General features: G+C 39.2%; 1 protein-coding gene across 1 annotated transcript in view; it reads left to right on the top strand.

Moving 5' to 3' along the window:
- Positions 1–2,516: 2,516 nt before the first annotated feature.
- The window catches only part of dlat (dihydrolipoamide S-acetyltransferase (E2 component of pyruvate dehydrogenase complex)), a 68,713-nt gene continuing 47,054 nt past the window's right edge, over positions 2,517–24,175 (top strand). Inside the window, exons 1-4 of the mRNA XM_084320644.1 lie at positions 2,517–2,972; positions 14,646–14,747; positions 17,113–17,237; positions 23,878–24,031. Coding sequence (XP_084176770.1) covers positions 2,712–2,972; positions 14,646–14,747; positions 17,113–17,237; positions 23,878–24,031 — 642 coding nt within the window. The 5' untranslated portion in view covers positions 2,517–2,711. The remainder of the gene's footprint in view (positions 2,973–14,645; positions 14,748–17,112; positions 17,238–23,877; positions 24,032–24,175) is intronic.

Here is a 24,175-nt window from a genome sequence, read left to right as displayed (position 1 = left end):
TTCCCCTCATCACCATGACCCCCGTTCCCCTCATCGCCATGACCCCCATTCCCCTCATCGCCATGATCCCCGTCCCCCCCATCACCATCCCCCACCCCAGAAGTCGTCACAAAACCCCCCGAGTCATCCCCTGACCCCCAGACCACACAGTAACAGGTAGACACGGCTAGGCATATGCTGATACAGATTATTATCGCACATCCCGGAGGACTTCACATTTTATTTCTATGACACTGTCACTAGGCGGATGAACAATTCATGTCCAGAGTGCATTGCGTTTTTTTAGAAGCCACTCTGGACCATCACTTCAATAGCCATTCCCCAGGGAAGTTTAGACACACACACAGTAGGAAAGATTATGTGGGGAATTCGACCAGGATGAAGACTTGTCTCATACGAACTGTTGGAACATAATTATGTATGATTGTATGATGTGATACTAATGATTGTCATCATGTTGGTTATTGAAGATCTTTTTCCGGGTGGATCCATATGTAGTGTCATGTGTGTTATTTGCTTGCCATGTTTAGGTCATGAAGGCCACAAAAACAGCATTTTTGACATTATTTGCTTGCCTTAATTTAGGCCATATAGGCCACGAAAACAGCGTATTTCTTGCAATATTTCATTGTTCCCTATGTCATGTTGATTATCCTGATTGGGGGTGGTTGGGGGTGCCTGTCTGCAAACAGGTCATGTTACCGCTCAAAAACATCTGAGGGTGGTTGGGGAATTTTACCCTGTTTCACAACATCTAACACTTAAAGGTTTTCGCCCCAACTTGCAGATGTGGACCCCCTCTCATTCTCCGACATAATAAATTAGTAAATTACTTTAAGTGTAAGCGTGATGATGGTCTGATATTACAATTATATATGATGTGTGGTTTTTTAACGTTAATTCTGGTTATGTTTAGTTATATTCTAGTTTTCTATTTTCATAGGATGTTACCACTGACTGAGCTTGATGGATTTTGATATATATATTGGAAGGGCGTTTGCAATTTATAAGTCCACAGTCGATTGAATCTGGGGCTTAACAGCCCCACAGGAGGGGTATGTATTAAGGGTGGGGCCTATAATTCTAATATGTGTTGTCATACTCCATTATTCTCAGTCAGAATTTTTTTTGTTTTGTTTAGTTATGTATTTGGTGCTTAAGAGCACCACAGGAGGGATTATGTCGAAAATTAACGTCAGACTTTAGGCTCATATCATATATAAATATATTAGTTAATTAGGAACATTGATTAAGTTAAAAGTCATTGATAAATAGGATTACAGTACAATCAGTATCATAAACATTGGAGGACACTATGTTTCCCTTTACATTTAGAGGCTTTTTGGCCAAGGTTACAGGGGCCCCCTTATCTCCAGCAAGGTGGCTGGCCGGTCCGGGAGGGATGCCTGTTTATTTTCTTGTTACATAACTATGACCTGGTCCTCGCTGGATCATATGGGAAAGGACACAGGTGTCTCACACTTGATTGGTCAGCCAGCAAAGACACCCTAGGGTGGACAGTATATCAGACCATCTAGAATAGAGGGAGGAGGGCTCTTGACTCTGCTATACAGGCTAAGGCTAAGAGAATCATCAAGGACTCCAGCCACCCGAACAACTGCCTCTTTGAACTGCTGCGGTCAGGCAAGCGATACCGGAGTCTTAAGGCGAGCACAGAAAGACTCAGAAGAAGCTTCTATCCCCAGGCCATCAGGCTGCTAAACGAACAATAAACACTATGCAACAACCATCAAATGCACACAGCACACACACCCACACGCACACACTCACTTAAACAAACAACACACTGCAGCACCCACTCTCCACACTTTAGATCACACAAACACACTTTATATTGATTGATAAAGGATTTGCACTACAACTCGTACACCTACTGTAAATTGTACCTAAATTGCACCTCATCCCATTTCTGCCTTGCACTATATAGTATTGTATATTAGTACACTGCATAGTATTGTATATTATATGGTAACTCAGTTACGTCTGACTCTATTCTGCATCAAACATTGTACATATGTCGTGAACACTGTGACCTCATTTTTTTACTTCTAATTTACATGCTATACTATGTTATTTTATTTCATACTTATCTTGTCTTGCACAGTCTCTGGAGCGTAACAGTAAGAAGCATTTTGTATAAAAGTATTCTGTACTTCTGTATGACAACTATTAAAGAAACTTGAAACTTGAACTTGAAACTTGATACACTTGCATTGCTGTCAACAAGCTTGTCTGTGATCCATGGACCACCCGATAATGCATGTAATTATGCTTTCTGATTATTCAATAAATACCATACATGATGTTTGAACTCATTGTCCTGTGTCTAATATTCGATATCCTTTTGTCCTGATTCGAGGAACACCAAATGATCCCACACAAGCACGTTGACAGTGTGAAAATGACAGAAACTACATTTCCCACAACGCTCCGGGCGCCACAGCAGCTTCAGAAAGAAATGTCTTTTTGCTTTTACCATATCCGCTCGCCACGACCGTAGAGCCAAGACTGACGGCTGCCGTAAAGCGGTGTGTTTTGCACCGGGAGGTCATTGAGGTTTGGCTCGGGCTTTAAACCGGGGGACTTTCGGTACACAAATTAATAACAACAACAAAAACGGCAACCACCGACAACAACACCGAATTGCAACCGAAATCTGCCTTTAGAATTGAAACCCAACCAGGTGGAAGATGCTTCGTTTGATCCTCCGGGTCCACCCGGCCTGCTCCGGCCTGTCCTGCCCCAGGAGGGGCCTCTCTCCGGCGGGTCTCTCCCAGCTCGTCTCCCGGACCAGATCTCAGTCCGGATTCGGAAGCCGGTCCCGGGTGGGGTTTAAGTCCTTGAGCAGCAGTCTGGTTCTGGTGCCCAGGACGGCCTTTCTGCACCGGCCTCACGTCGCGTTAAGCAGCACGCAAAGCAAACGCACCTACAGCCTGCCTCCTCACCAGAAGGCAAGTAGTTACAGTTTCCATTAAATTAAATGAAATGTAATGAATGCATTTTAAATATATATCAACATGTCGCTTTACCTGGAAATTACAAAATAATCGATGTAAGTAATTCACTAGAGGACAGCTGTAACGGAACATTTTCGAATACGTTGTAATATTACGTTGTGGTTGGTGACCTCCATTGCATGGCCACCAAAAATATAACCAATAAACGACTGTGTGTATTAATATATAACTGTTATATAATCGTAATCCTTCATTATGTCATTGACGTCGTTTAATTTTAAAGTCTAATTTTAAAGCCTTAATTAAACTCAGGAGGCTCGTCCCTCGTCATTGACCTCCATCATCTTGAAGCTTGAATATTACAAGTCATAACATTATAAATAATATACTTGCACACGTTATGGTATGTCGCTGGACCAGAATATATATATATTTTTTTAATCTGTCGTCATAGCTTTTAGCTCTGTCGGAACCGATTTTAAATAAAAAAAAGATCTATATCCTTGAAGCTAAGCTAAGCTAACTCGTCCCACTGACCTCCATAGCGACGGGCTAAGGCTAGCTGGCTAGAGAGCTGCTACTCTTGATGACTTGTTTTCTGAGTTTAAATATACTCATGCGTCTACGTGTATGCGTGGTATGTAGTACATAGTGACAGTGGAATGGTGGTAATTTATATTATTTATATTATATTCAAATGTAGTACAAGTACAGTACAACGAAAAGACGTTTGGCATATTTTCGTTGTACTGTACTTGTGCTGTATAATGATGACAATACATTTGTATCTAATCTAACGTTACTGCTGCCATCATTAGTAGTAGTAACAGCATCAGTAGTGACAGTAGTGTTATAAGTAGGCCTAGTTGTCGTAGTAGTATGTGTTACTTGTGCAGTAGTAGTGGCTCCACAAAGCCAGAGCCATATTATCCATATAATAATACCTATTCTACATGTACCCCCCAATGCTGCTATGACACAGGTTCAAACCAAATGCACAATATGCACCAGGCAAAACCTTGACAATAGCCGACACCCTCTCACGAAGTCCACTATTGTGCATGGGACAGGAGACTGACACTCAGGCCCTGTCCACACGATCATGGGTATTAATGACACCGGGGTTTAAAAAATTATGCAAAAAAATTAAACTGTCCACATGACTGGTTTAAACTCTGCACAGAGTGACGTCATATACAAGTAGTACAATGCCAAAGCAGTGCGATGTTGTTCAGACATGAAGGCCATTTCAACCAATCAGAAAAGGTTGAACGCTCACTATACTTCCTGCTTAAAAACAACAAAGTCACCATCTTTAAATACCTCGCGTTAGCCATTTAGCCAACGTAGCATTTATTTTTCAGCAAAGAAAGTGCAATAAAAGTGCAATAAACAAAACGGATACATTAACTGTGTTCTACTGTTCTGCCTCATTTGTTGATGAAACAACCAACATCAACACAATTTACCACCAAGAGCGGATAGTTTAGTCTCACAAAAAGATCTCCGTGTTGTTAGCTACATGCTAATGTGAATGGCATTCTCCATGTATAGTTAGCATCGAGGCTAGCTGGGGCTAGCATCGGCGATTTTGTTAGCTTACATGCTAACGTAATAATGTGGTAACGTTAACGCTAGTAGAATGAATGGATGCAAACGTTATTTAACACATTGCAGAAAGGGTACAATACGGCTCAATACAAACAATTGTTAAGGGGATGCAGTCTGGACTGGGTTCCTTATAACAATAACTTGACAACACATGAGTTTAGTTTAGCTGCAGCTTCAGGTTTACTCAGCGTCAGGTCAGGAATGCGACAACAGACTTCAGTCGATCACAACACTCTTCAACACAGATGATATGTTTCGAACAAAAGTTTGTTACAATCATTTTCATATAATGCTACTTGGGACAGCTCTGCTGTAAACACTGGGAATAACCTCGGTTGCTATGCCCACACGCACCCACTGAAACCGGGATGTGCGCAAAACTGTCATGCACTTGTCCTAATAAACTAACCTACACTGTAACACGCAACACTTGATGAACATTGTTACTCAGCTGATAGAGTTGTACCCTTCTTGCTGTCTTGTCGTACAGAACTTGTAAGTCGCTTTGGATAAAAGCGTCAGCTAAATGACTAAATGTAAATGTAAATGTAAAACTTCACCCTGGACTCTGGTTTTCAAAGACCGCGGTTGCAGTGTAGCAAAACCCCGGTTGTGTGTGGGCGAACAGTGCAACTGCGCACATACAATCACGGTTACATTAAACCCAGCGCTCGTGTAGACAGCCCCTCACTCAGATGTGGAGTGTTACATTGCAGCCGTTGTGGATAATAATATGCCTGCTACCACACATAATGCTAGACACTATAAGGGAAGCTACAGCAGCTGACAGTACGCTACAGATGTTGCTGCAGTATATCAAGTTCGGGTGGCCAGAGTATGTCGGTAATGTACCAGCAACAGTCGGAATATGTCTGAATACACTGGAATTGTTACAATAGGAAGCTGCATGATAATTCTGGATGTTTTGAAAACCGATGTTCTAGACAGGATACATGATGGACACCAGGGGCTGACAAAATGCAGAGAGCGGGCTGAGCTCACACATCTGTGTGGTGGCCTGGGATCTCATCTGACATCAAACGGAAAGTTCAGTCCTGCCGTGAGATGAAACACACACAGCAAAAGGAACCTCTCATCTCAACTCCTCTACCTGAGCGGCCATGGAAAAGACTCGCTATTGAATATATCACACATGTACCTCATTGTGTCTGACTACTTCTCCAGGTTTCTCTTCTACTTCACATGCCAACAACCAAGCCTCACATAAAACTAAAGACAGTTAGACAATTTTTTTTTTAAATAATTTTTTTTTTTTTAATTTTTTTTTTTTACTATCCTCAAACAAAATCCTCAATTTGAATAAAGTGATTCATCTGATTAAATGAGTCTTTTATTTTTTATTAAATCAACTTTCCAGCCCCAGACCCAGCCCAGGGAGAAGCCCCAGCCCAACTAAATCAATTAAATCAACTTTCTTTAATGAATATAACTCATCAGTTTATTTTAATACTATAATATTAGTGTAGCCTAATCTTTATCTGCAACTGTGAAGAAAAACTGCATATATCGGTATCGGTTGATATCGGTATCGGAAATTAAGAGTTGGACAATATCGGTATCGGTAAAAAAGCCAATATCGAGCATCCCTAGTTTAAACGGAATTAATAGAAACTAATATTAAAAAAAAAAAAAAAATGTTATTAAAAATTCGAATGTTGATTTAGAATTTGAATGCCAACATAACGAACGAAGGTTTGAAGGTTCGAACGTTTGGGCTCAGCCCAAACTACGGCCCGCCCCCCTAGAGCCCCGGAAATATTTTTTATTATTTTAAGATGGCAGCATCCCCATTGTCTGTGCTGAATGTTTGATATTTTGTTTGTTTTTAGTACTTTTAAACATCCATTTTTAGAAAGTAGTAGTTTTCATTTGATCCTATACTTTTTTCATTCACCGATTTGTGGACCTTTTTTTAGTGTCCTGAAAGGCGTCTTATAAATAAAATGCATTATTATTATTATTATTATTATCATCCAGGAGGGAAAATACACTTTGGATAGTAGTAGGGCTGACCTTCGATATTTTTTGGAATTCGAAGCTTCGGGGCCGAGATTCTATTTTAATTCGAAGCTTCGAAATTAAAAATTTTAATTATTAAATAATTTTTTTTATAATTTTTTTGTTGTTGTGGGACTTGTACAGCACTTTGTTCAACTTTGTCAGTGCTGTAAAGTTTAAACCTTTTTAAATCTTAGTCAAACTAAACACTTTGCTTCCATGAAATATTGTAAGTCGTCATTTGAGGCCTTATAAAAGCAGCACAATGAACACAAATCTGTCAGTGCCGAGTCCGACCTCATCTTAAATAACAAACAGCATTGCTTGTTGTAGTTAACAAAGAGAGGCAAAAAAATTATTTGTTCAATAACAAAGAGAGGCAGAGTTCATTTAGCAATATATATATATTTTTTTACATAATCGAATTTTATTTTCATATTCGAATCCCATGCCCATCGAACGAAGCTTCGAAGTATTTAAGACAGCCCTAGGTAGTAGGGACTGCATCTATGCCTGTCCTGGCCAGGAAACACTTTGCAACTGTGATCTCCTCTGGCAGTAGTTGGATATTGTAATGTGTGGCGAGGGGTTGCAGCAATTCCACTGAGAGAAACTGGTCTGAGGCTGGATAACATGCCTGTATGCCTCTCATAAGTTGTTCTCCAACTCATGAGAACCTGCTCTCAAGCTCTTGCAGCATTCTGTCGAGGACTGGATAGAACAGTCTGTCTCAGCTGATCTCCTGAGCTGAGGTCTGAGCTTGTTCCACAAGATGACTCAACTACAACTATGCTTCCTCCTTTGGCTGGTAGTATGTTCCTCAATCCCAAGGCCATACATATGGCCTTGTCCTGTCCTACATGTCCACTGCCATCTCTGAGGTGCGATAACCTTTGAGTGTGTCCTGCACTGTGCTTTTAAATAGTACAGAGCTAGAGCTAGGTGGTCTGTAGGTACTGTATATTTATTTCATAAATAGTGTTATTTATTTCATTAATAGTGTTATTATTTCCTGACTTTTCTTTCTGTGAAGATCCCGGAAAGGGTTATTAATATTTGGTTATGTGTTGATTTCTGTAAAACAATAAATGTTTACGTTTAGGCACCCCTGCGATCGTCACACTTTTTCTGTTACAAACTGACCCCGTCCCCCACCAGAGAAGGGAAAAGTTATGTGGCCCTCACAGGAAAAAGTTTGGGGACCCCTGTATACGGTCTTATGTCATCGAGACTAGGGATGCCCCGATCACGTTTTTTGCCACCGATACCGATCACCGATCGTTGTGAGCCCTATCGGCCGATACCGATCCGATACCGATTGTTTTTGATTAAAAAGAAATTAAAACTTATTTTATATAAAACGTTTTTTTTTTTTTTTTTTTTATATAAAATATATATATTATATAATTAGACTTGTACTTGTATTATCTGCGAGACATCGCCACCATGCAACAAGTCAAAATGCTCGCTATCTGCAAACAGCTCCACTGTCTGTGTGTACTCTAGTAGCCTCCAGCTCCAAAAAGGATTCTCCGGCGCTGCAGCGGGACCCTATTGGTAACTTTACTGTGCTTTGGTCATTTCACATTCAGCAAGCCCTCAGCTCGAATACGCATTAAATCAATGTTATAAGATATTGATATCAAGAGCTATCTGTAGCTACTGCTAGCCGGCTAGATGACGTTAAGACAGAACTTTAGTTCAATGGGACATTTTGAACAGTAAACTAACGTCAGCTAACGCAAGCTAACGGAGGTATGAACATGGACTACTAGACTTTCTGGATCATTTGTTGATATCAGGAGCTATCGGTAGCTAGCCGGCTAAATACCGTTAGACAATGCCTACTAAACGTGAATAGTTGACTGGGTAATTTTGTTTAAACAGTAACGATAGCTAGGTAGCTAACGTTAGCCCAGGTCGAATGCACTACAGACTCGAGCAGAGGAGCCGCCTCTCAGTCCTCTTTGTTTACAAACTCTACACGGGGGCGGGCGGGGCTAGGGAGGAGGAGCAGCGGCAGTTTGCAGGTCGTGTGTGTCTGAGACAGACAGCGAGTGAGAGCTTCGCTTGATCGGTTTCCGCGATCGGCGAATATGACTCATTATCGGAATTCACAGATTGCATATTTATACTGAGTATCGGCCGATAACGATCGGTGGCCGATCGATCGGGGCATCCCTAATCGAGACACAACAGGGAGCAGCACTGAGACGCAACCGTCGTCACCTGCAGTAACGGTGGCTATACAGCAGCCTGACCCTACAGTCACCACTGACACACACTGTCTCACCGACCGACCGACTGTGTCCGACCACCGGATCCACAGGGTGGACTGTTATATACCCGGTCTGGCAGACTGAGAACCTGTGATTAGGTTAAATCTGTAAGAAAAAAAAGGGGAAAGAGAATGGATGTTAATGGCATACTATGTATATGTTCTGAATGTTTAGTAATGCTCAAGCAATATTTATTGGTTACAAGAAGGAACACAAAAAACCTGAAGAAGGGGAGATGTCATAGAATGTATTTATATGTGACGCACTATGCCTTTAAGTAACCTGTTTTACAACACTAACATGAAGTGGACTTTTGGCGTCTTTGATGTAGGGCTGGGCGATATGGAAAAAAATCATATCGCGATAACGATATGATAATTTTATTTTATTTCTCGATATCGATAATTATCGAATTGTTATAAGTATACATTTTTTTTTTTTTTTTTTTTATAACAACAGATGTATGTTTATTTTGCAGCAATTCTTTGTCATTGCCGCCATCTTTAGTGTTACATCCCCTCACACTCCAGTTCTCAGGCTGCAGCTGGTTTAAAAGCTAAAGTAAACCGGCTTCTCTGCTGGCTGTGGTAGAGCCATATGAAATCCGTTTTATTTTTTTCCAAATTCCATTTAATTTTTTTCCAAATTCCGTTTTTTCCGTTTTAATATTTCAGAATTCTGTATTTTGCTTTGTACGCTCATTTTACCATCAGAAATAGTGTCTAATAAGTGGGAATTAATAAATGTCCACAATTTAATAAGATATAACAGTCCATTTAATAGGGCCGTCTTAAATACTTTGAAGCTTTGAAGCTTCGTTCGATGGGCATGGGATTAGAATATGAAAATAAAATTTGATTATTAAAAAAAAAAAAAAAAAAATTATATATATTTTTGCAAAATCAACTCTGCCTCTCTTTGTTAACTACAACAAGCAATGCTGTTTGTTATTTAAGATGACGGACTCGGCACTGACAGATTTGTGTTCATTGTGCTGCTTTTATAAAGCCTCAAATGACGGCTTACAATATTTCATGAAAGCAAAGTGTTTTGTTTGTCTAAGATTTTAAAAGGTTTAAACTTTACAGCACTGACAAAGTTGAACAAAGTGCTGTACAAGTTCCACAACATAAAAAAAAAAAGTAAAAAAAAAAAACAAACAAAAAAAAAAATGTAATTTTTAATTTTTTTTATTATAGTGGATTCCATTTTTATTGCTCAATTCCGCGATTCCGTCCGCGATTCCGTGATCGCGGATTCCATATGGCTCTAGCTGTGGCTCCAGAGGAGTTGAACAGTTCTGGCTCTGCTAGTTTATTTTTGATCTTTTGGCGCTTTTTTGGTGGACAAACCACCGCACATGTGCACTGTGACTCGTGACTGGAGTCTAGTTCTGCTAGCACACATAGCCTACTGTGTACAGACGGTTTCAAAATGTATTTTAAATTAGAAAGCAAACAAAATAAATGGACAAGAGAAAAAGAAATCTGAATTTGGTCAGTATTGTCATTTGGACAAGCAAAGCCATTACTTTAAGTTGCAGGCAAGAAAGACAAGTCTGTCCACTGTCTCTGGTTTTAAAACTGCCCTGTTGCAGGTAAAAAAAAAAAAACGATTTTTAGATTTTTTTTTAAAATTTCGATATCGATTATTAAAATATATCGCGATATTTATCGTTATCGTTATATCGCCCAGCCCTACTTTGACGTGATATTCAGTACTTATACGTGTGATGTAACCTGTATGCTCTTGCTCATTGGCTCTCAGAAGTTAGAGCCATATGAAATCCGCGATCACGGAATCGCGGACGGAATCGCGGAATTGAGCAATAAAAATGGAATCAACTGTAAAAAAAAATAAAAATAAAATAATTATATATATATATATATATATATATATATATTTTTTTTTTTTTTTTTTTTACTGTTGTGGGACTTGTACAGCACTTTGTTCAACTTTGTCAGTGCTGTAAAGTTTAAACCTTTTTAAATCTTAGACAAACAAAACACTTTGCTTTCATGAAATATTGTAAGCCGTCATTTGAGGCTTTATAAAAGCAGCACAATGAACACATCTGTCAGTGCCGAGTCCGACCTCATCTTAAATAACAAACAGCATTGCTTGTTGTAATTAACAAAGAGAGGCAGAGTTGATTTTACAAAAAAATATATATATATCATTTATATTTTTATATTTTTTAATAATCAAATTTTATTTTCATAAAAAGCTTCGAAGCTTCGAAGTATTTAAGACAGCCCTATTAAATGGACTGTTATATCTTATTAAATTGTGAACATTTATTCATTCCCACTTATTAGACACTATTTCTGATGGTAAAATGAGCGTACAAAGCAAAATACAGAATTCTGAAATATTAAAACGGAAAAAACGGAATTTGGAAAAAAATAAAATGGAATTTGGAAAAAAATAAAACTGATTTCATATGGCTCTATCAGAAGTAAACAAAGTCGAACAGATCCTAGCGTGTTTGGACAGTGGAATGCTTTACTTTTACACATAGTAAATACAAAAACAGTGTAGAAACAGAAAAGTAAATTAATTAAACATTTAAAATAATGAACAACTACAGACTAGGGATGGGCATCGATTTTCGAATATTCTAATAGTTGTTAAATTATAAAAAATAAAACGATTTGTTCATGAATATCATTTTGTCTCAAAGAATATATTTCCCCTTGTTTTTACTGGCACCTGCAATGTTTAGTGTATTACCAAATCTGAATTTTTACACATAACAAAGGGTGTATCACAAGGTTAAATTCTAGGTCCTGTCCTCTTTACTATTTACATAAGTGATATAATTTCATCACTGAAAGATTGTCGGTGCCATTTATATGCGGATGACACAATTGTGTATTGTGTAGCGGACTCTATTCACCTGGCGATGGAGAACCTGCAGCTTTCATTTAACTCCCTCCAAAAAGTCCTCATTGATCTCAAATTGGTTCTAAATGCAAATAAAATGGTTTTTATATTGCATGGTTTTCTCGAAATCCGGAAAGATAAGACTATAGCAATTTGAATATCTCTGCTATTAATGTTTCAAATATTGAATTGGTCACAGAATATAAATATCTTGGAATCTGGATTGATGACAAATTCACATTTAAACATCACATCAGGAATCGTGCAGGCAAATTGCGTCAAAAGATTGTCTTTCTGTTAGGGCTGGGAGATAAAACGATAATGATAATTATCACGATATATTTTTCTTCGTCGATATGAAACATGGTCGATAATAAATTATTATTATTATTATTATAAAAAGAAAATTTGTATTGTATTGCAACAGGGCAGCTTTAAAACCAGAGACAGTGGACAGACTTGTCTTTCTTGCCTGCAACTTAAAGGAGACATGCATTGCTATTCCTAGCACTATTTGGGCAACTTTACACAATTCCTGTGAGTCTATTGAACACATTTGTAAGGTTTTATTAAAAAAAAATGCATTGTTTTATATTTTTAATCAAGTACTCAAAAGCCAAATTTTTCTTACTTTGGATTTCAGGCTGTGTTGGCCTGGCTCCGCCCATAAGCACTTTCATCCACACAGTCTGCGACTGGCACAGAGAGAGATTGAGGGGATACTAATAAATGTTGCCGCAGGGGGGCATAATCCCACGGGACAATGTATTGGTAACTTGTTTCAAATGACAATATATACCTCTGTGATTATTATTGTACGGATCGGAATACGGGTGTGCGCGTGGGAGCATGCGCAAAGATATTACAGTGATATGCTAGTGCTCCCGACTCGAGAGAGACAGACAGACGCGCGCACGACGCGCGCACGTGTGTGTATGTGTGCTCTGTCGCGAGTGTGTAAGCAGGGGCAGACAGCTGAGGAGAGATCGCTCAGAGAATGTATGTGTGCTCTGTCGCGAGTGTGTGTAAGCAGGGGCAGACAGCTGAGGAGAGATCGCTCAGATAATGTATGTGTGCTCTGTCGCGAGTGTGTGTAAGCAGGGGCAGACATCGCTCAGAGAAACGCAGCATATGAGCCTCTATCGGTTTCTCCCTCTCTCTCTCTCGCTCTCTGCCTCTCCCGTTTGAGGAAGTGTCAGGTTTCACTATGCGCTACAACCACAGAGCGAGTCAAATCAGAATGACCTAATTCACTGGAGGAGGAAATTGTCTCAACTGAATGAGAGCAATCCGCCAATATGGTATTTAGAGACACAGACCCATTGCTACTTAACCCTAATACTATAAAACAATGCTAAACACTGAAAAAAGCCATTTATAATGCATTTCCCCTTTAAATTAATGGCTTTGCTTGTCCAAATGACAATACTGACCAAATTGAGATTAATTTTTCTCTTGTCCATTTATTTGGTTTGCTTTCTAATTTAAAGTACATTTTACACGGTAGCAGAGCTAGTCTCCAGTCGCGAGTCACGGTGCACGTGTGCGGTGGTTTGTCCACCAAAAAAGCGCCAAAAGATAGAAAAGAAACTAGCAGAGCCAGAACTGTTCAACTCCCCTGGAGCCACAGCCACTTTTTTTTGGTACTTTCACTTTCAAACCAGCTGCAGCCTGATAACTGGAGTGTGACGGTCTGTAACACTAAAGATGGCGGCAATGACAAAGAATTGCTGCAAAATAAACATACATTTGTTGTTTAAATAATAATAATAAAAAAAGATTATCGATATCGAACTATATGACATTTAGTTTATCGTGATACCATTTTTGGCCATATCACCCAGCCCTACTTTCTGAAACGAAGCCTGTTTCCCATTGACATGTAGGAAAAGGATTGTTGAATCAACCTGCATGGCAGTTTTGGACTATGGGGATGTAACATACAGACACGCTGCAGCCTCCACACTCAGGCCTTTAGACTCTGTTTACCATTCAGCACTGAGGTTTATTACTGTTGATGCTACAAGACTCACCACTGTGTTCTTTATGATACGTTTGGTTGGTCCTCAGTTGATCTGACAGACTAAATAATAATTGGTATTTATTTTTTTATTTTTTATAAAGCCTGTTTGGTAAATTGTCACCTCTATGCTATTCTGGAACACTGGTCCATGCGTAACACGCTCCAGTGATTGTTTAGTTCTTCAGGTTACCCGAGATAGAACTAATCTAGAACTAATCTTGGCAAGGCCTAAAAAAAATGTTGGTTCCTGTTGCCGACCGACCCTGCCGATTTAGGTGTGACCCAAAAAAAAGAAGTAAACATTTCTTTTTCTTTTTTGCAATAAAGTTTAGTTAAATCTTAGTCAAAAAGTGCAGTCCATGTCAATAATGAGAATATATAAAAACAAAAGCAAGTATTTCACAAACAAAGAAATTCCCTATCCATAGTCGCTGTGGAATAAAAATAAATAAATTCCCTACCTACCCATGGCCTTAACTGACAACCAACAGGAACCAAACAATTTTTTTAGGCCCAAGACTGCTTTCTATATTAGTGCAGCGGAATCATGGAATCTATTAGAACGTGACCTAGAACTAATCACTCTTGTTTCTTTTGGATGTTTTAGATTTTTAATCAACAACCGTCCATCAATGTAGTTGTTTCTGCTAATTTGCTCTTGCACTATGAACTGTATTTATTATTATTATTATCTTTCTGACTATGTATTTATGATTGATCGATTGTGATTGATTGTGTCCTGTTACTAGTATTAGTTGTAATGGTACTATTGCTGTGTTCGTATTAGTAGTAATGGTACTATTGCTGTGTTAGTATTAGTAGTAATGGTGCTTTTTCTGTGTTTTACAGGTAGAGTTGCCTGCTCTGTCACCCACCATGCAGACTGGAACCATCGCTCGCTGGGAAAAGAAGGAAGGAGAGAAAGTGAATGAGGGTGATCTCATCGCTGAGGTTAGTAAGATATTAACCTAGATAATAACATGTTAGTAAGATATTAACCTAGACAATAACATGTCAGTAAGATATGAACCTAGATAATAACAGGTTAGTAAGATATTAACCTAGATAATAACAGGTTAGTAAGATATGAACCTAGATAATAACAGGTTAGTAATGTATTAACTTAAATAATATGTCAGTAAGATATGAACCTAGATAATAACAGGTTAGTAAGAAATGTACCTAGATGGTAACAGGTTAGTAAGATATTAACCTAGACAATAACATGTTAGTAAGATATTAACCTAGATAATAATAGGTTAGTTTAATATCTTACTAACCTGTTAATATATTACTAGTAGATAGTAACAGGTTAGTAAGATATGAACCTAGATAATAACAGGTTAGTAAGATATTAACCTAGATATAGAGCCATATGAAATCCGCGTTCACGGAATTGCGGACGGAATTGCGGAATTGACCAATAAAAATGGAATCAACTGTAAAACGTGGAATATTGCAGAATTTGCCCTAATCTGGACTGAAATTCCATGTTCGGGAGAATATGGAACGTTTGGTGCAACGCGAACATGATTGGGGACGCTACAGCGTGTTACACACAACACGGAGAAATATCCAAGCATCTAGGTGCGTCGTTAACGTTGGAAGAAATTCTGCACTAAGCCCTAAATTCAGAGCAGAGCAGTATCCTAATGACTTTTATGCTTCAGTCGATAAGGTGTTTTGCAAATTCTGTCAACATACCGTGGGGACTGGACTCGCAAAACACGTGCGAAGATCACTTCAAAAGCCATGTCAGGAACAAGGACCGTGCTTCCCAAAACACACCAACTCTCTTAACGATGATCTCTGGTGATCACAATAGATACAGCTAGAGGGCGAGGCTAATCACTGACACTATTCTGATTTAAATAGCTATGTAACGTTACAGTACATAGGACTATAGATGGAAATTATAGCTTCTTGCTAAATCTGGTGCACCCATCTATTTGCAAATGATTGTCAGTAGGCCTACACACTGTCCTTTATAAATGAAATAAACTAAAGGTGCATAAATTATGCATTACTATATTCCATCACAATAGACTAGATATAGCTAGGCTACTGACATTGTGATAAAAGTAGCTAGCTGTATCTTGTTTACACTTGAAATGTGTATTTTTATTTTGTCACAATATTATTTGAACAATATTGTGTAAAATTGAACTGTATTTCTGAGTTGCAGCACTTAAAAACATTAAATGGACTGTTATATCTTATAAAATTGTGGACATTTATTCATTCCCACTTATTAGACACTATTTCTGATGGTAAAATGGGCGTAAAAGGCAAAATACAGAATTCTGAAATATTAAAATGGAAAAAACTGAATTTGGGAAAAATAAAATGGAATTTTGAAAATAATAAAATGGATTTCATATGGCTCTACGTAGATAATAACCGGTTAGTAAGATATTAAACTAGATAGTAACACGTTAGTGATACATTAAACTAGATGGTAAGTTACAGGTTATTTAGTTGGTAAATCCAGATAGTAACAGGTTAGATAGACATTAACCAACATAAAGCATTAATTATGGGTCAGGGTTGGCGTTGGGGCCCCTGGGCAGAGCTCCCAGAACCCAACCTACCGTTTGAATCATCCCAAATTTAAGAAGAACCGTCGCAAATCCAAGAAATGTGGTTTTATATTGAATTCGGCATACTTCATTCAGAATTTCATCTACTATTCTGGGACCGCCCCTAAATGTGTTCTGCACCATACCAGACCCTAGAGCGGTTGTCTGGTAGAACGTCGTCTGGTAATCGGACATTTCCTGGTTCGATTCCTGCTCCTCCCGGGCAGCATGTCGAAGTATCCTTGAGCAAGACACTTAACCCCTAATTGCTCCTGATGAACAGGTTGGCATGTTTGTTTCCGCCGTCGGGGTTTGTGAATGTGTGGGTGAAGGGTGAATGTGAGGAACAAAATTGTAAAGCACTTTACACTAAGTTCTCGTTTACCTCTATATTTACATCCACTCGTACATTCATTTTTTAAGCTACTGTCTACATTGTATATAGTCCTGTATACTGTCCATATGTTACTTTATGTTTATAGTGTACTATATGTTACTTTATGTTTATATTAGATCTTGTTTTTATATATACTATGGGAAGGGGGAAACGCAATTTCATTATGAGAGGTGACAATAAAGCTGACTTTGACTTTTGATAAAAGCGCTATATAAATGCACCATTTACCATGTGAGGCATAAGTTGTAAAGCGATTTGGATAAAAGCGATATATAAATGCAGTCCATCGCATTCCATAAATACTACTAATTATTACCCTGTACTATGTGTGTACTTGTAGGTAGAGACAGATAAAGCCACTGTGGGCTTTGAGATGATGGAGGAGTGTTACCTTGCCAAAATCCTCGTCCCCGAAGGTACCAGAGACGTCACTGTAGGAGCGGTCATCTGTATCACTGTCGACAAGTATGTTGTTTTTCTAAGTACTAGTAGTTAGTGATGGTGGAACTAGTAGTACTTAGCAGTACGGCTTGGGCGGTATCATTTTTTTCATACCGTCATACCTTGCTGACATAATACCCCGACGGTATGACTTTCATTTTCATCAGCGGGGGGGTTAACAATATACTCGTTATCACCATACATAACGCTTATATTGAAACACGTTGACATTAGGGCCGTTCTTTCAGCCTAAAAGTGCACTTTCTTCAACCTCCTTAGCGACCTGTGTTGCCAATGTATACAAATCAGCGCGCACAGTCGAGACACACAGATATGAAACAAGTCATACAGAACAAATAATGTATAACGGAGGCTGAAATTAGAGCAATATACTCGTTATCACCATACATACCGCTTATATTGAAACACGTTGACATTAGGGCCGTTCTTTCAACCTAAAAGTGCACTTTCTTTAACCTCCTTAGCGACCCGTGTTGCCAATGTATACAAATCAGCGCGCACTGTCGAGACACACAGATAGGAAACAAGTAATACATAACAAATAACGTATAACGGAGGCTGAAATTAGAGCAATATGACTCACAAACTCACAACAGTAGTACACAACTACACATACAGACGCACAAAATGTATTCTGCATTGATTAAGTGATAATCAAAACCCAGCTTAAAGGGGAACTCCAACATTTTGGGAAATTAGCTTATTTAACATCTTCCCTGGAGTTAGACAAGAAGATACATACCTTTTTTGTCTCTGTGCGTGCATTTTAGCTTTGGGAATAGACGCTACGTTAGCATAGCTTAGCTTCATCACTGGAAGTGAGGCAGGACAGTAGCCTTACAGTGCCTTACAGTGTATTGCAAGGTCTGACATTGACCAAACTTGATATGTATGACCTTGGTGGGCTCTAGGTCAACTCCTGAAAAGGGGGTCAATGTCAGACTTTGCAATCAAAAGTTAGGGGGCTAATAACCCTTGCCATAATTTCAGTGCGCCACCTAACTTTTGATTGCAAGTAGGGCTGGGCGATATGACGATATTATATAAATATCGGGTACAGTTCATTAACGATACACTTTTTCAACGTACCGTGGATATCGTGATGTTTTGCCCAAGAGGATTGTGTCGCGTCAATCTGTCCACACGTTACTCGTTCATATCTCAGCCCGTCTGTTAATAAAGTTTTCAATCAGACAGATGTATGGAAAGGCTTTTATTATAACATTCGTTGTAGTAAAATCATTATGCCTCATTTAGTCATCCTGAAGCACTGGTCTCCTACTCGACGGCCGCGGGGAGCTAACGTTAGTAGCTTTGTTGACGTTGTTCAGCCACAGGACATTCAGGAAGTAAAAAACTAGGAGCTTGCCGATTGGTGCTAAGAACAGCAGGGCGGGTGCAAGCGCTGTGACGTAATTGGCAGACTCGACTGTCAATCAAAATTATATGTTTCCGTCAGAATGAATGAGTGAAGACTTTGTTAAAGGGTTGCAGAATGGGTACAATACAGTACAGGAGGATGAAGACCAGAAAAAGACTTTCGACTTTTTTACATAAGGGTCCTCTATTTTCAATTCATCAAAACATTTAGAGACATACATATATACAGTAGTTTCATTAAAATGCTATTGATTGATTGATTGATTGATTTAAAACTTTATTAACATATTGCAGAATGGGTACAGTACAGCTCAATACATACAATTGTTAAGGGGATGCAGACCAGAGAAAGACTTTAGTCTTGTTTACATCAGGGTCCCCCATTTTCAATTCATCATATTTCATATCTAAATCATATAATATCTCATTGCTAAATATATGCAATATATAATCTAATAATCTAAATCTAATATATAATATAAAAATGCTAAATGCATGGGTATTTTATTTTGTCTTTAATGTTAGCTTGCAAAATCAAATACTGTCTTGGTAAGCCTCATAATGAATTGTTTGGGGTAAAAAAGAAAAACATCGTGATGTGTATCGTGTATCGCCGAAAGGTCAGAAAATATCGTGATATCATATTTAGGCCATATCGCCCAGCCCTAATTGCAAGGTCTGACATTGACCCCCTTTTCAGGAGTTGACCTAGAGCCCACCAAGGTCATGCATATCAAATTTGGTCAATGTCAGACCTTGCAATACACTGTAAGGCACTGTAAGGCTACTGTCCTGCCTCACTTCCAGTGATGAAGCTAAGCTATGCTAACGGAGCGTCTATTCCCAAAGCTAAAATGCACACACAGAGACAAAAAAGGTATGTATCTTCTTGTCTAACTCCAGGGAAGATGTTAAATAAGCTAATTTCCCAAAATGTTGGAGTTCCCCTTTAAGCCGTTAAACCAATGTAGTGAATCGCGAAGCCAATACGCACACACACACACACAGTCGAACTGGAACGCTTTACCAAACATACACTACCAGCATTCATATCTCATACGTTCATCTTCTAATCCCTTAACCATAACATAACTTACCGGTACTTAAACAACGTGTCCCAGAGTCCACTCATGCAGACCCAAAGGAACACGCGCGTTGCGTCATCCTGCTCTGCTGATCTCTGACTGAGAGAGGGAAAGACAGACTGCCCTGCCCTCTGCTGGCACGTGCTGTGCACTACAATCAACTCCGTGTCAGTGTAATAGAAGGAAACCCATTTGTGATTTGGCGCACAGTCTGTGACGTCACGGTATTGAGAATCATACCGGCGGGATTTCGAAATATCCTGGTATACCGTAATACCGTCATACCGCCCAAGCCTAAGCAGTAGTAGCAGCAGCATCAGCAGCGGTAGTAGTAGTTGCTGTTATATCCTGACGACTTCTTTACCTCACCTGTACAACAATGAGGCTCGGACCACAACTTTAGTTTGACCATTTATTTACTACAGCTCAGGTACATGCGTCAATTACTTCCGGTTACCCACAACACCTGGAATACCGGCTGGAAACTACGGCAAGTAATAAAGGACAACCACATTCCCCCCCTCTTAAAATATATGTCCTATGTAACAAAACCGTGTCCAACACACAATATGCAGAATATTACAGTCTGACTATATATATCTGCTTCTTACGTACTAACCTAATAAACTCTTATATAAGTATATACTAGTGCTGTCAATCGATTAAAATATTTAAGCTGATTAATCGCATGATTGTCCATAGTTAACTCGCGATTAATCGCAAATTAATCTCATTGTTTAAAAAAAAATTGTATCTACCTTAAACTGATCTTTTTCACGTTTTAATACTCTTATCAACATGATAGTCAACAAATGCTTGCTTTATGCAGCCATCTAACACAAAAGGATGACCCTCATGCATTGCAAATTTGCATCAAATTCAAAACAGAGTGATGCACAAAATAACTTAAAAGAAAATAATCATTTTAAACAATGAATAAAGTGCATGAAATAATAGGGGAAAGAAAACGTTAGGAACTTGTTACATTCACCCACACAAGGGCTGAGAACTCTCTCTCACACACACACTCTCCCAGCTCTCTTTCTCTCTTGCCCTTTCCTCATCTCTCTCACCCCCCCTCTCTATCTCTCTCTCTCTATCTCTCACACACACACACACACACACACACACACACACACACACACACACACACACACACACACACACACACACACACACACACACACACACTTTGAGTCAGAAACAAACATAGTATCAATGTGAGAGTATCAATAATACACCCGAGTGAAGTCTAGAAAAAGTAAAAAAAAATTAAAAAAAAATCTTTTTTGAGAAAGTTAATCGTGAGTTAAAAAAAATAGTGGCGTTAATTATAATCGGGCGTTAATACCGCGTTAACTTTGACAGCCTTAGTATATACATATATTTTCTATACATGTAACTTCTTATTTATTATTATTAATAACTAACCCTGGGGTGAGGGTGGACTACCTCAGACCCCTGAGTCCCCTGCAGGGTTTATTCTGCCCCAGTTGGTTTGGGTAAGTCTATCTTATAACTCCAGACGTTCAGGGGGCCGCTGCTGTCTTGCAGGGTATCGGCGGTCAACTGGAACTGCAGTGTCTCTGTATTTCAGTGGTGAGCCTGAAACAGGGACTGACATAGGAGGATGAGTTGAACGGGAGATCCAAAGCGGCTGAATATCTCTCCCAGCTTCTCAACTGTTTTCTCGGTAGTAGTAGATCGCATGATAGCCACTTCAGGCCATTTGCTGTGTGCATCCACAGCGATAAGGAGCATTCTGTCAATTGATTTCAGTCCTGCGTAATCAATGTGCACACGGTGCCATGGCTCTGGTGGGAAACTCCAGGGGTGCAGAGGAGCTATTTGAGGATTGTTCCTGATTTTCTCACATGAGGAACCGTTTTCTTTTAGCGGTCTCCTCAATCTGTCCACCCATGCTTGGTCACCAGAAGGAAGTAGCTTCTTGCTATTTCCTTCATTCATACTATTCCACTGTGTCCTGAGTGGAGTTGCTGCAACACTGGTTTGCGTAGTGATGGTGGAATCACCACTCTCCTCCCCCACAGCAAACATCCAGATTGCACTGACAGTTCTGCCCTCCTCACGAGGTAAGGCTTCAAGGTGCTGTTGTCGCTGCCAGAGTGCACCTTTACAACAATTTCCAACACAGCTGATAAAATGGGGTCACTGCGTGTGGCTTTTCTCACCTGTGCAGCTGACATAGGTGGTGCATCATCCACTTGGCTGAAGTAGAAAACCTCTGCTGTATGCCTATGGTTTAGTGACCGGGAGCGATAACATCGGCGTTGCAATGTGAATCTGCCTTACGATACTTGATGTCGTATGAATGTGCAAACAGCAGCAGTGTCCATTGTTGAAGGCGGCTTGCCTTCGTTGCTAATTTATGTTCTATCCTGAGCATTTCTTTACCTCACCTGTACAACAATGATGCTCGGACCACAACTTTAGTTTGACCATTTATGCTTAGACTACAGCTTAGGTACATGCGTCAATTACTTCCGGTTAACCGACACTTGCGGCTGGAAACTACGGCAAGTAATAAAGGACAATACAATACACCACAGTGGTAGTACTGGTAGTAGTAGTACTAGTAGTTGTTGTAGTGGTAGTACTCGTAGTAGTAGTACTGGTAATAGTAGTTGTGGTAGTAGTAATAGTAGTAGTGGTAGTAATAGTGGTAGTAGTAGTAGTACCGTACTTTTCGCACTATAAGCCGCACCCGACTATAAGCCGCAGCAGCTAAATTGAATGATGTGTACATATATAAGCCGCACTGGACTATAAGCCGCAGGTGTTTTAATGTTTAATTACCATATGTAATTAGCATTGGGACACAATACTGTCGGACAAATAACAAGAATTAACTCATTTACAAGTTGTATTAAGTTTAGCAAATAAGGGAACAGATAAATAACATTTCAATGCAGTCAAAAAAGCAATATTTAGATTTTTACATTTTCGGGTTTCGTCACGTCGAGTCACATATAAGCCGCACCGTTATATAAGCCGCAGGGTCGAAAAATGGGGAAAAAAGCCGCGGCTTATAGTCCGAAAAGTACGGTACTTGAACACATAAGACACATTCACCCTGCATTGCACCTTAAGATGCACATGTACACTTTTATGCAAGACACTTTCTGTAATCAATTGACTTATTTATCTTACCTCATTTTGATATTTTATTTTATTTATCGTACTACTACTACTTATTGTTATTGGACACACACACCCTGTACTGCACATTACCATGCACATAGACTACACACAAGACACTTTCTGTATCAATTGCATTTTTTTTTATCTTACCTCATTTTATATTTTATTTGATGTTGCTACTGTACTACCTTGTTACCATTCTTGTATTCATTGATGTTTCTTGATTGTGCTGTTGAGTCTGAGCTCCAAACACGAGCATTTCATTACCTGCAATGCCCCCTGTATTGTGTGTATTTGACAAATAAAGTGAACTAGTAATCGTAGTGGTAGTAGTTATTGCTGGGTATCGAAAGTATATATCATCAAGCCTTGAAGGTATTAATTGAATCAGATTTATACTAACTGGTACTGAAACATATTGAGAATAAAACATTTTAAATTCTTAAATTGTGTCCAACATGACTTGATTGACAAATGAATGCAAGGCTCCTTGGGTACATGTTGTGTTTTAACTACTGCCTTAGAGCAGGAAGACTTGCCCTCACCAGCAAGTGTTTTAGTACACGCACCATGCACGGAAGTATTGATGAAAGTATTAGGTACTGCCTGGTATAAGATAAGATACGATTTTCCTTTATTGATCCCCTTGGGGGAAATTCAGGCTTCATAGCAGCATGGGGGAGGGGAGGTACAGGTAGTAGAAGACAGTACAGGTCATAGAATTATAGTACAGAAGACATGATGGTACAGGTCATAGAATTATAGTACAATAGTAGTATACTATATGGTATCGCTTATTGAATGCAAGGTATTTATCAGAATTAGCATAAAATTTTCAAACAATACCTAGTAGTAGTAACGGTAGTAGCAGCAGCAGTAGTAGTGCTAGTAGCAGTGGTGGTGGTAGTAGTAGTAGCAGTAGTTGCAGCAGCAGTAGTAGTAGCATCTGTAGCAACAGCAGCTGTATTAATTGTGATAGTAAATGTAATACATAATTATGTACCGTCTCTCCCCAGTCCTGATCTCATAGCAGCCTTTAAAGACGTAACGTTGGAGTCCCTTAGCTCCGCCTCCTCCGCGGCCCCACCCACACCATCAGCAACCCTGCCGCCAGCCACACCCCCTGCTGCAGCCCCCGCCCCAGGCAGCTCTTATCCCACTCATCTCAAGGTATGTGTGTCCATAGTACTATTACAATGTATTATTTTGTCTGCTGTTGTTACTATTATTGAATACTATTGTAATTATGCTATTATTATTATTATTATTATTATTATTATTATTATTATTATTATTATTATTATTATTATTATT

This window comes from Notolepis coatsorum, assembly GCF_963971535.1.
Source record: "Notolepis coatsorum genome assembly, chromosome: 8".
In the NCBI taxonomy this organism is placed as follows: Eukaryota; Metazoa; Chordata; class Actinopteri; order Aulopiformes; family Paralepididae; genus Notolepis; species Notolepis coatsorum.
This window is presented reverse-complemented; position numbering and strand designations above follow the sequence as displayed.